The sequence below is a fragment of the Sinohyriopsis cumingii genome, chromosome 14 (genome assembly GCF_028554795.1).
Source record: "Sinohyriopsis cumingii isolate HCF-2022 chromosome 14, ASM2855479v2, whole genome shotgun sequence".
Classification (NCBI taxonomy): domain Eukaryota; kingdom Metazoa; phylum Mollusca; class Bivalvia; order Unionida; family Unionidae; genus Sinohyriopsis; species Sinohyriopsis cumingii.
This window is the reverse complement of record NC_142974.1, coordinates 53,599,092-53,613,110: the sequence shown is the minus strand read 5'-3', so window position 1 is coordinate 53,613,110 and position 14,019 is coordinate 53,599,092. Positions and strand designations below refer to the sequence as shown.

The 14,019-nt window shown below is 41.1% G+C and overlaps 1 protein-coding gene and 1 long non-coding RNA gene across 2 annotated transcripts in view; one reads left to right on the top strand and one right to left on the bottom strand.

Annotated features, from left to right (window-relative positions):
- The window catches only part of LOC149783819 (uncharacterized), a 233,072-nt gene that overhangs the window by 199,151 nt on the left and 19,902 nt on the right, over positions 1-14,019 (top strand). The window lies entirely within an intron of this gene.
- Positions 4,745-5,417, bottom strand: LOC149783820 (uncharacterized). Its single transcript, XM_089933170.1, has one exon. It carries the CDS (start codon positions 5,269-5,271, stop codon positions 4,882-4,884), a length of 390 nt encoding a protein of 129 aa, XP_089789296.1. The 5' UTR covers positions 5,272-5,417; the 3' UTR covers positions 4,745-4,881.

The following is a 14,019-nucleotide window of genomic DNA, read 5'->3' as shown; positions in this document are numbered from 1 at the left end:
TTTGTGTGTATTCAGTAAAGTACTTTGGGGCATACATTGCATATTTACAGTGGGGTATTTCAGGTCATATATTGTGTATAAACAGTGAGACACTTCAGTTCATACATTGTGTATATACAGTGAAGTACTTCAGGGCATACATTTTGTACATACATTGAGGTACTTCAAGGATACTTTGAGTGTATTCAGTAAAATATTTTACGATATACTTTGCATGTATTCAGTGAAGTACTTCAGGGGATACATTGTGTATGTACAGTGAGGTACTTAAAGGCATACTTTGAGTGCATTCTGTGAAGTACATCAGGGCATACGTTGTGTGTATTCATTGAAGTACTTCAGGTCGCATATTGTGTATATACATAGGGGTATTTCATGGTATACTTTAAGTGTGTTTAGTGAAGTACTTCATGTCATACATTGTGTGTATTCAGTGAAGTACTTCAGGGCATACATTGTGTATTTACAGTGGGGTACTTCAGGTCATAGATTGTGTATATACAGTGAGATACGTCAGGTCATACAGTGTGTATATGGTATAACGGTACCAATTGCGCAAGTCCAGGTGGGCGGAGCTTAAGGTGTAGGGAACATTGCATTCAGAATTAAAGAACAACACTAGCTGTGATTGGTGCATTATGTAAGAGTTGTACTTTCTGTGTGGCTTAAAAGAAAGTTGAGCCTCTTGGCTGAAAATGTGCTTGTTGTGACTAGCTAACTCTTACCCCTGTCTAGTTCCAGTAGAGTTATCTCTCTTAAATGCAATGGAGTACCTGGTTATGTCATTGTCAAATTGACAGTCTAGCATTGTTCTATATGACAGTGTGTGACATGCAAGCCCAAGTAGGACAGAAAGTATATTTATTTCACAAAACATTAGCATTGAGGTATATGGAAAAATAATTGGTACCGTGATACCTAAAGGAAAGAATAGCCTCACAGTGTATCCATAGAAACCTGATGCCTTTATGTATGTGCTGTTACCTCCTAGATTGGAATGCATGCAATAAAATAAGTTATGTAAACATAATATAGTTGATTTTGGCCAAATATTGGCTATTTTACCTGCAAAAGATGAAAAATCATGCGTACAAAAACAGCTATCTTGTTCTTGTAAGGCATGCCATAAACCAGGATAGAGAACACTCTAAGTACATAGATCACTTGTACCATGTGGGATATTCTGGCATGAGTAATTTTTAGGTAATTTATTAAGGATATGGAATTCCTTCCTTCCCATTTTGATTTGAATTGTCCTGCTCTAATTGTCCTTTTTTTTTTTTTACACTCTTCTGCTTTGAAATTGTTGATGTAGTTAGTTCAGTTCTCTTGCATTCCCTTTTGTTGAAGAAACAGTGAATACCAACAAACAAGAACAGTTTCCTTAAGTCAGCATTTGTATAAGCCCAATTATAATTTCTATTGACTTTCAATTAATCCTATTTCTTTCTGTCAAGCTGCTCTTGTGGAATTTCCATGTTTGGTCCAACATTACAGAATGATAACCATTTTAGTCACACAGTGCGTATTCATTCCATTCAAATCCACACTGTTCTTGAAACTTTGCATCCCATCGCAAGAATGCAAATTGGCATGAGATGATATCTGCATGGTTATGGAAGGCTGCACTCTACATGCCGGCATTGTAGAAAATATGAACTATGTGATATGAAAGAGCTGCGTCATCTTAGAAATTAAAACGACATTACTCTTGAGGTCTCCACTAAATATAGGAGTCTAAATGTTAGGTTCTCACTTTATCAGTAATGTATTTTGAGATAATTTAATTGCAATGAAGTTAATACAGGTTGTTGATGAACTCATCTATATTACATGGATAATGTATTAGAGGTTACCACAATTACATGGATAATGTATTAGAGGTTACCACACCTCATGTATGTCATTCAGTTATCTCCCTTACACCAGTCATAACATTTCAAGGAAATAAAATCTCACATTTTCAGTGACTGGTTATGAAAATAAAGAGAAGAGTTGTGAAGTATTATATTAGCCCTCAATCTTGATGCAAATGTAAGTAGAAGCAATTTAATAATTTCTCACAGTAAAGTTTACAAGCTTAAAAACTGATCATGTATGTTCTGCTTGGATCTGAGATAAGTTTCTCTCTATCTCATGCCAATTATTATTAAATTCTTATGTAGAAGAAATATACTTTATATGTATCTATATTATCTAAATTATTCACCCTTTTATATTAGATGGAAATGAACACAACTTCTCTTGAAATTTGGGTACATGTAAGGGATGTTATAGCACAGTTGCCTTTGGGCTGTCCTTGGACCTGTTGGGCCCTGCCCCATATATTTGTCCAAGGTAAGGTCATGAAACTTTCACTTCTCATTTTTCGCATTGCTGATTTTGCCTCATTTAATTCCTTTCTCAAAAGCTACCTCTCCCTTTTAGATAAACACTTTCCTCCTGTTTTTAACTCCATTTGATGTGCTATACTTAGTGTTTATATTTGGCATTTTTCTGTATTTTATTCCCCTAATTTCACCCCCCAATCCAACATAACCACTTAGAAGCTGCGATTTACTATATTTGGTGACTGATTGGCTTACTGAAACAATTTTATTCACATTACAAAGGAGGAAAGCTTACTATTTGTGTTACAAAGAGGATGGGTAGGTGGACCTTTGTGTGAGGACTGGTGGTTAGTGACCTCTTGTATCTGCAGATAGTGTAAAGTGGTCAAAGCTTATACTTTATAATAAGATTGGGTCATGTCCACCTGTCTCTGATGTTAAGTTCTGCACCTACCAAACAAATATAAATTCCTTTCTTTTAGGTGAATTGTACATTTTGAAGTAGGACAGGTACATACTATTTGGTACATTGACCTTTGACCTAGTTATTACATAATATGACATAATGTGATTTATCCCATATCACCTATGTGAAGTTCAATAAGTGCTGATATGAATAAGATACAACTCATAGTTGAAAGAATTCATTTTATTTCAAAAGATGATTTTGATAGTGAAGCAAAAGTATGGAAACAATAGTTCAAACAGCTCAATGAGATTTCTATACACATTCATATAACACATAGCTTAGTACCTCATCAAATTGTTTTTCACAAGTGAGACTAAGTATATTTGTTACTTTTACAGTCCCGAACTATTTCACAGATTATTGGAAAAATTAAGATTTGCTATAGGTATAACGGTACCAATTGCGCAAGTCCAGGTGGGCGGAGCTTAAGGTGTAGGGAACATTGAATTCAGAATTAAAGAACAACACTAGCTGTGATTGGTGCATTATGTAAGAGTTGTACTTTCTGTTTGGCTTAAAAGAAAGTTGAGCCTCTTGGCAACATGTGAGTTTGTGTTAATTTCTGTCTAGATCATATGTTGTATTTTTTATGATTTTTTTAAAATATGGTACACATGGCTGAAAATGTGCTTGTTGTGACTAGCTAACTCTTACCCCTGTATAGTTCCAGTAGAGTTATCTCTCTTAAATGCAATGGAGTACCTGGTTATGTCATTGTCAAATTGACAGTCTAGCATTGTTCTATATGACAGTGTGTGACATGCAAGCCCAAGTAGGACAGAAAGTATATTTATTTCACAAAACATTAGCATTGAGGTATATGGAAAAACAATTGGTACCGTGATACCATATGCAGTGGTGTATTTCAAGGCATATTTTGAGTGCAGTCAGTGAAGTACTTCAGGGCTTATATTGTGTATATTCAGTGGGGTACTTCAGGGCATATGTTGTGTGTATTCTCTGAATTTCTTCAAGACATACTTTGTGTGTATTCAGTGAAGTACTTCTGGGCATGCATTGTGTATATACAATGAGGTACTTTAGGGCATACATTGGGTATATACATTAGGGTAATTCAAGGCATACTTTGACTGTATTCAGGGAAGTAATTCAGGGCATACATTGTGTATATACAGCTGGATACTTCAGGGCATACATTGTGTATATACAGTGGTGTACTTCAGGTCACATGTGTGTATCATCATAATACATTGGGGTACTTCAAGGCATACTTTTTGTGTATTTAGTGAAGTACTTCAGGGCATACATTTTGTACATACATTGGGGTACTTCAAGGCATACTTTGTGTGTATTCAGTGAAGTACTTCAGGGCAGACATTTTGTACATATATTGGGGTACTTCAAGGCATACTTTGTGTGTATTCAGTGAAGTACTTCAGGGCATACATTTTGTACATACATTGGGGTACTTCAAGGCATACTTTGTGTATATTCAGTGAAGTACTTCAGGGCATACATTTTGTACATACATTGGGGTACTTCAAGGCATACATTGTGTGTATTCAGAGGCGTACTGCAGGTCATACAAGTAGTAAATGGGGTCACCCTAGCGACAATGGGAATTAGCATTACAGAGACCCCTGGGTCACTATAGCGACAATGGAAATTTAACATGGAGAAAAATCGTGGGTCACTCTGGCGACAAGGGAAATTTAACATAGAGAAAAATCGTGGGTCACTCTGGCGACAAGGGGAATTGAACATGGAGAAAAAATCGTGGGTCACTCTAGGGACAAGGGGAATTGAACATGGGGAATAGAGTTTGGGTCTGTCTAGGGACAAGGGGAATTGAATAATAGAGAAAAATCGTGGGTCACTCTGGCGACAAGGGGAATTTAACATGGAACTATAGTGTGGGTCTGTCTAGCGACAAGGGGAAATTAACATGGGAATAGAGTTTGGGTTTGTCTAGGGACAAGGGGAATTGAATATGGGATTTTTTTATTAAATTTAAATTTAAATTTAAATTTAAAAAAAGGGTAGGCAATGGAAAGGCTATCTCTTTTCGAGAAATATGGCTGGCCCTGAAAAGGGCCTTTGGGTTTTCTTCTTCTTCTGCTTCTAATTTCTTCTTTTTCTCCACCAAGTTCTTATTTTATCTCCAACACTCTTTCTCTTCTTCTCTTTCTTTTTCTCCTGCTCTTCTTTCTTCTTCTTCTCTTCCTCCTCTTCTTTCTTCCTCTTCTTATTTTCTTCTTCTTTTTCAATCTTTTCGTTCCATTTGCTTATTCTTATTCTTTCCTCTTCATCCTCCTTCTCCTCCTTTATCTCTTTCATGACACCACTAATCTTGTCCTTTACCTTTTTTAAGTTATTAATTTCCATCTTTACACGATGGGGACTATAGGAATAATGGTCTTCAACCAGTCTTATTAACATCTGCTCCATCATTCCTAAGTTGTCTAAAACGTCTTGTAATGTTTGTATTTTGTCCATTTGGTTAGAAGCCATCTTCTTTTTTTATTCTTTGCAGAATGGTTTGAACGACGAATACTGTGGGTTCTTATACTTAAAGCGCGTACGTGAAGGAAAACATCCCCCTAAAACGTAAAATTGATCTTACCTAGATCATGACCAAACAACGCGCGAACGTGAAGGAAAACATCCCCCTACTTTTTCATTTCATATAATAAAACCCAAACTATACTTTCTCATTTCATATAATAAAAACCCAAACTATACTCTCCACATACGCTAAGAAACAATAAACAAAATCCATAATCTACTATCCACACAATCTTACGTGAGCGCTTACAAAACCCAAACTATACTCTTCACATACGCTAAGAACAATAAACAAATCCATAATCTACTATTCACACAATCGTACGTGAGCGGGTACAAACACAAACACAAACACACAAACACAAACACACAAACACAAACACACAAACACAAACACACAAACACATACGCTAAGAAACAATAAACAAATCCATAATCTACTATCCACACAATCGTACGTGAGCGCTTACAGAACCCTAACTATACTCTTCACTTACGCTAAGAAACAATAAAGAAACCCATAATCTACTATTCCCACAAACACACCTTAGCTCTTACAAGCACCAACACACAAACACATACCCTCACACTATCTTAAAAAAGAGTTAGTGTTTATAATCACACTACTCTACCTACACACATTGGCAAATCGATCGTTATTTCTTTTCTAGAGTATTGGGTAGCCCTGAAAAGGGCTGGTTTTTTTGGAACTTCATGGACACCTGGTTAATGGTGGTACCTTCCAGGCCTGGCGCCACATACACATCTTGTCCCCCAGTTACTTTTTACCATTTTGGGGGAGAGAGCAGAGGCAGGATATGTCGCTTCAGAATCCCAATTTTCGCTCTCTGGGATTCTGAAATTTCTTCTTCTTCTCTCCTTTTCCTCCTCCTCCTCTTCTTTGTATCTTCTCTCCTCCTCTTTGTATCTTCTTTCCTCTTCTTCTTTATATCTTCTCTCCTCCTCTTCTTTGTTTCTTCTTTCCTCCTCCTCTCTTATCCTTCCCTCCTCCACAATGGCTTCCGCGGCCAGTTCATTTAATATGTGCCTGGCATATTCCAGATGCACATGAAGTTCCAACAGTTTCTCCAGTCTCGTGTTCATTTTTGGTGTTGATCAATCAACAAGGGTAGCTGGACTGCCGAACGAGTTTCAATTTATAGTGAAAGCGCGGACGTGAAGGAAAACATCCCCTAAAAACATAAAATTGATCTTACCTACATCATGACCAAAAAACAACAACGCGCGGACCTAAAAGAAACATTCACTCACTTTTTATGCTACCCATCACTATTTTAAAATTTTTTATAAATCACTTCAATAGACTATCCACATACGCAAAGCAATCCAATCTAACCCCAAATTTACACCTCAAACACCAAAAAAAAAAGACATCATTTTAATCTACTATCCATACCAACTTACTTAACCACTTACAACACAAACACACAAACACATACACTCTCTCTATCAATAAAGAGTTAGTGTTTATTTTCACACTACTCTACCTACACACATTGGCAAATCGATTGTTATTTCTTTTCTAGAGTATTGGGTAGCCCTGAAAAGGGCTGTTTTTTTTGTTTGCTATGGCATTCTTTTTAGTTTCTAAGAATGCGATGTCCTCTGAGGATAGACTTTCTGGCGATAGGTCTGCTTCTTCGGAAAGAGAAGAAGAACTCTTTGGTGTCGATACGACAATCGACAAAGCCTCTGTCAGCTTCAGGTTGCTGCTGCTGCTCTTGTTGTTGTTGTTGCTGCTGTCTCTGAAGTCTGTACTTCTCTGTCCATTCTTCTTTTTCCCTGTTCATTTCTTCTCTGAAGAGCTCTTCTATCAGGTCTTCAGTGATTTTTAACATTCTCACATTCTCTATTTCTTCTGGCTTCGGTATCAGACTGTGTCTGACCCTATGCAAATTCACGTAGGCTTCGTTGAGTTTAGCTAGTTTGGAGCACATCTTCTTAGGAGGATGAGTCGACTATGGATGGTTAGACTGGAAACAACCCGGTTCTTAAAGCCAAAGCGCGGACGTGAAGGAAAACATCCCCACACGGTTTTTGAGTCGCAACGTTTAGTGAGTGTCATGAGAGGGATAGTAAGAAATGAAAGAGCATCAATCCAACATTCTTATAGCTAAACAAAAGACAAAGGCATTTTTTCAAAACACAACATTTTTTATTCAAAAATCACTTAACACTAAACAACAACTCTAACACTTTTAACAATAATCCAACAATATAACATCAAACAATTTTTTCAAAACACAACATTTTTTATTCAAAAATCACTTAACACTAAACAACAACAACTCTAACATTTTTTAACAACAAAGCAACACTAAAAGTTTCTCCACTAGGTAAAGAGGGATAACAGTCTTCCATGGTTTCTAGTAATCTAGGATGACTTCTCTCAAACTGTTGATTTCTATGGTATTATCGAATTCTGCATACAGGATGACGTTCACCGTTTCATCAGGGTCTCGGTCTTTAAACTGAATTTCCACACGAATCTGGCTGGATTTTATAGGGTGGAAATGTCCCTCGTCGCTGCCTTGGTCTGGAGTGAAATCGAAAGCCCACAAAGCGTAGCCTCCTGCATAATCCTCGTACGTAATACCGTGACTGGTATTGGTTCCTAACTGTCCGGTGGCTTCGTACAAGGACAAGTACGATCTCAAGTAATTCTTCTTTTTAAAGTCAGGTTCGAAAGGTCGGGTACACAAGGTCTTGCCATCGCGACTGACTTCGATTTTGGACACGCCAAAGTGTTGAAAGTAGAAAGGATTTTTTTCGGCAGCTCCGTTGAAGGCTGTATTCTCGACGATACCAACGATCAAACTTTTGGGTAACTGTCCTTGGAACAGATGATCTTCGATCATGGATCGCTGTCCCTTGGGAATGGTGAAGGTCTTCACTTCCACGCGTCGTATGGGATACTTGGCGGTCGTTCTGCTCAACGTCTGACTGATGTCGTTTCCCACTTTAGGTAACACTTCCACACGGCGTACGTAGAATCTGGCTTCTAGGATTTTGGTTTTGTAACCGTCACTATCAGCCATCAAATGGAAAGCGGCACTGCTACGATTCAGTCTCAGGCGGACATCCACCCCGTTCAGCAAATACTTTTCTTGCAACCACATGTCCAAATGCAAACGATCCATCAGTTCTAAACTTGTGTCGGCTCCCGTGATTCTCTTTCTTCGTTCTACAAATCCATCATTGTTGTCTTTCTTTTCATCAGTTTCCAATATTTCAAACTTGGTAGGTTCGTCAGCTTCCCATACCACACAGGCATTGAGATGAGTGTTCTTGGCATCTATTCCGTACGTCAAGAGATTTTCCAGGTAGGCACGATAAAGGTAAGTATCCATGCTGCTACTGACCAGTTTGTTATTCAAATACAAGTCCACTCCACTGAACAAGGAATGCATGAAATTGTTGACGGGAGCTACTGCTTCATCGTCTATAGCACCTCCAGTCTTATCTAGAATTTTGACTTTCAGGTACAAGTAACTGCTATTCAGATCGATGTAATCTTCGGGCTGTCCTTTGATTTCAAACTCGATGGGAGCGGAATCGGTCAGTGAGGAGACGGGGTGAAATTCCACCCACTGGGATTCTTGCATCGTCATCATCGTGGGGGGCATGGCAAACAGATCCAGTTTCGTCTTTGAACAAGCGCAAGATTCTCGGTGCATCATTTTTTTGTCTCTTTTCTCAATAATCGAAAACGTCTAAGTCTCGAACGGTTCTTCTTTTCTTGGCCTTTCTCGCTTGAAGTCTGGTGAAAGGGTGTTTTCTTCGTCGTCTCTTTCTGCCTTGTCCTTGCTGAATGCCTGACTCGGTAGCGTGCAGGGCATTTATAGGTGTTTCTCGTTGGCCTAAAATGTCTTTGCCCGTTTGCAGCAAGACATTTTTGCCTGCCCTCATGAAGGCTTCTTTAGGGTTTTGTTTGTCGATGATGACATTTTGGAGAAATTCTTTGCCTTGCGTCAGTGCCGCATCTTTCAAGGCGTGCAATCCGCGTGTCACCGAACGAAAGGCCGATTTTAACATATCTCCTAAGCCGTGTCCTCGCTGTCGAGCAACCCCTCGGTACACTGGATACATGACTTAAGAGTCGTGAGAGAACCGTTTTCGAAAATGGAGTTTCACCGTGACTTTTCCTTTGGTGAATGGAATATTTTGTCCCAGATCTCCTTTTATAGCAATGTTGACCGTGTCCAAATACGACTTACTGACAGGCAAATAGTGAGGATGGACAAATTCGCGGTGGACGTGATAAGTGTTTCCACCTTCCTCGTCAGTGTTCGTGGCAGAATCCACTTTGAAAGGAATGACACGCAGTAACGGTACGGAGGTGTGTCCCACCACGTTGTACTCCACCACATCGGAATACACGAACATCAAATTCAGTCCTTGGTTCAGTTCTACCGGGGCACGAAATAACTTGCTAAAAGACTCGTTGTCGTAAACGATGGGTAATTCGTTTTTCTTGATCATGGTCTTTCTCATGTCCATATCTCCGCCCAACGTGTCAAACAATTCAGGACAAAATAAAATGGACAGGATTTTACTCCGTTCAAATTTCTCAAGAAGCGACGAGCTGCTTTGTGGTACTCGATGGTGACATTTTTGTTGACATGCTCCAAAGCTTTCAGAAACAAGACATTAAACCTGGAGGTTATGGTGCTGACCAAATGTTGACCACTAAAATAATAGCCTGGGGGAATGAACAAGTGATAGGTGGTGTACTTTTGTGTACGGGTTTTCTTGTCATATTTGACATTGCTATCCATCCACTGTTGCATTTGCTCGTCATGAACTTCCACATCAAAAAAATTGTGATTGGGAAGGACATTGAGGACTTGGGTCGGGTGAATCATTTCTACTAAAGCCACTTCCCAATGGGCTTTATGATCTAACTGGATGGCTTGAGGTAATTTGGCCGTGTAACAGCACAACGTGTTCTTGGGAAACACCTCCATGGAACTGTCACTGGGTAAGGTTAAGTAAAATTGGTTTTGGTGACTCATAATTCCAGAGTTCTGTGGCTGTCCGAGGGGTTACTGGACGTCAGAGGTGTGTCTCCGTCTAAAATGGGGTTCTGGTTGTGATTGAAGTGGTGACTGGCACTGGCACTGGACACAAGGTTCCCGGGGTTCCCGTTCGAGGTGAATTTCAGGGAGGGATTAGGAAGCAGGTAACCGATGCAACTGCTCAATAAAATGGTCCACAATTGTTTGTCTCCTTGTTGCAAACTCAAATTGGCGATGGCTGCCCCGATGACACAATACGCCACGAAGATTTGGCAGAAAAAGACGATTTGCGTTTTAGGCACACGTTCTCCACACCACACCCACAAGGGTTGTTTTTGTAAATCGTGCACAGAAGAACTAGGTGAAGGAGGAGTGGTCGACGTAGCTGCGTCTCCTGTGTGAAAGGGCATGATGGTCACTTCTTTTTATAGTCGATGACTTGCGAAGCGTCGATCCAAGAATCAAAACTGGGTGGATATCCTTTCCAACGTACTTTGACTTCTTTGACACGTCGTTTGCCCACTTTACGGGTTCTGCGTTCGAGAATGCTTTCGATGTCGTACACGTCGTCTTCTTTTTTGGTGACACGTTGTAACTCGGGCAAATAAAACGTTCCTTTGAGCACTTCTCCGTTCATGTCTTCCAATTTATAGACGGCAGGATGACGGCCATGCACTCGTCCAGTGATGCGAAACAATTCGGTCGTCCAGTTAGGTAAGTAACCAATGTCGAAAGTGCGTTTGGTTTTGCCAATGCGCACCCAATCTCCTACGGCCAACTCTCCACTTTTCTTGGGGACAGCCCTCGTCGGGGACGTACCAAACAGGCGCTCAAACACCAACACTTCGTTGTCGGGAGTCACGTCTTGCGAGGCACGTCCGAGGCTTCGATGGTAAGATTGGTTGTACGCTTGCACCAGGTGCGGTAAGATGTCGATGCACTTCAGAGTGTGGTGATGCGTAAAATATTTCCACATGCGTTCTTTCAAAGTGCGTTGAAAACGTTCCACGATGCTGGCTTTGGTTTCGGGATTCTCGGTGGTAAAAAAATGAATGTCACGTTTCTTTAATTCTTTTTGGAAAGCTTGGTTCAGAAATTCGGTGCCTTTGTCCGTTTGCCATCGAAGAGGATGACGACCGTTTTGTTTCAACACCCGTTGCAGGGCTCGCACTAACTCGCTGCTCGATTTGGAAGTCAAGGGCACGACCCAGGCAAATTTGGAAAAGACGTCGATGACACAAAACAAATATTTGTAGCCACGATTGTAGCTGGCCAAATGAGAGACATCGGCTAAATCGGCTTGCCATTGATGATCGATGCCTTCCACTCGGGTGCGACTTCTGGCAAACGTGCGTCGAATGGGTTTGTGTAAAGTGTAGGTAGCTTGTTCTTGTAACCATCGTTGCACTTGAGGTAAACGGAGACTTTTCAGTCGAGTTTTGGCAGCACGATACAATTTTTGAACTCCTGCGTAACCTGCAGGATGGGAGGGATCGTAGTAAATGCTGGCTAAGACTTTTTCCATTTTTTGTGTTGGTTGGTGTGTTAATAAGACACCCACTCTTGGAGGATGCTACTCTTTTTCTCTTGGGGTACTTTCTTGGATTGCAATGCTTTGCGTGTGCGGCCGGCAATAGGTGTCGAAGAGAAGGATGTCTGAGCGGGGGATATCGGTTCTTGTTTCACTTCTGTCTTCACTTCTGTCTTCACTTTCTTTTTCTCTTGTGATGAAGAAGGGGTGGTCATCATCTTTTTAATCCATCCAATTCTGGAGGTAGGTGGTGTTGTTAACTTGCGTACTTTTTCTGGTGGAGTTTGAAACCCTTCCTCTTCTTCTTCTCCTTTCTCTGTCTTGGTCACTGGTACTGGTGGTACTGGTACTGGTACTGGTACTGGTGATGGTGCTGGACTTTTCATCAAGGTCTTAAAATCTTTCAGAGTGGGTAGAGTTGTTTTGTCTAAAGCTTTCTGGTGAAAGAGTTGCAGTCGTTGCAAGAGTTGACCGTACTTTTGCGATTTTTCTGTTTCGGACAAATCTTGGCGATCCATCAAGGACTGCAATTCGTGTTGTAACTGGGACATCTCGCTCAAATTGGGATTGGGAGGTATATGCGGGGTGCGTTGTTCTTGCCACCGATGGTATTCCATCCATCGTTTGTAAGGCACTAAAGCTAGTTTTCGTCCTTCCATGGGGTTGTCAGGGGTCGATTCTGAGATCTTGGGACTTCCGAGGGCCTTTTTATCTTGCTCCCACCAGTCCTCCCAACATGGTTCCCAAGACTCCTTTCAGTATGGGGCCTAACAAGAGAGGTAAAATACCTCCACGTTGGACCAACATCTTTTTTTGACGAATGGGAATTTTCTTTTGAACCATTTGGCGAAGAACGTGACGATGTTTGCCTAAGCATTGTTTCTGGTGTTTGGACAAAGGGATCGTGCCTTTCAAAACGTTCAAACAACATTCGCACACGGTATCGATGACCTCTTTGGAGGCTGTTTGAATGAGTTTTTTTCGTAGGGGTGGAGAAGCTTTGGACAGGACAGATAACATGTCCCCATGTTTGGCTAAACGTGGTGGCAGTCCTTTCCTTTTCTTTCCTTGGGGTTTTCTGGAGGGTGACATCTTTGAGTCTTCAGGAGCACCAAAAAAAACACTGATACCCGACTTGGTCACAGGCCTTTTTATACTGGAACGCGTCGCCACTGATTGTCTTTACGTCGTAACAGTTTGAGGACAGGCATGACACGTCGTGCAGGGGTACGTAACGGACTAAATCGAGCCAGTTCTTGCTTGGACAAATCCAGTAAACTTTGTAACATACCCGATCTTTCTTGAACTTTGATTTTGGGAGAAGGTACTTTGTGAGCAGCAGCCACTGCCACTAAATTGGAAGGTCCTGCCACTGGGGAAGTTCTTTTGGGGGTCATCAACGGAGAAGTTCTTGGTGTGATCAACGTCTCCAAGTACTCTTCAGTTCCTGGTGTCATCAACGGAGAAGTGGACAAACGTGAGGATGCCGGAGACGCAGTCACTGCCGTGGCAGATCGTGGTTTGCGAGTGTAAGGTTGCGTCCTGGCCGAAGTGCCTCTCTTGCGACTAGTTTTCTGTGGACTTTTCTTTTTCTGGGGACTTTTTCTCTGTTTCTTTTTCTGGGGGCTTCTTTTCTTTTTCCGGGGTGGTGGTGGTGTCTGGTCAGAGGAGGGCCCTGCCACTGGAGAAGTTCTCCGTGGGGACCTGGTCTTTTTCTTCTTGGGGCTTCGTTGGACTTTTGTCTTGGGTATAACTTTGGGGGCATTAGGATCCCATCTTAAGAGTGAGCGAATGATGACCCCTCCTAGAGTACCGCTCCCTCCAGGTTTCAAAATGATTTGTTTTTTGGTTTGAGTGTCGATGCGGGGATCGGCCAGTTGGACCAAAGCGACTTTGTTTCGATCGAAAAAGCGTATGGTTTGATGAGGAATCTGAATGATTCCTTGGAGTAATTGACGTGCCGTCACCGTGAACCATCGTAAGACTTCTTTGAGACTAGCTTCTAAGACACGAGCTCGTGTTTGTGGATCTTTTTCTCGACTGATGCCATACAAGGCACGAATCAATTTGACGGGAAGATGCAACTGAAGGGACGTCATGTTCGCACTGAGAGTGAGACAGACG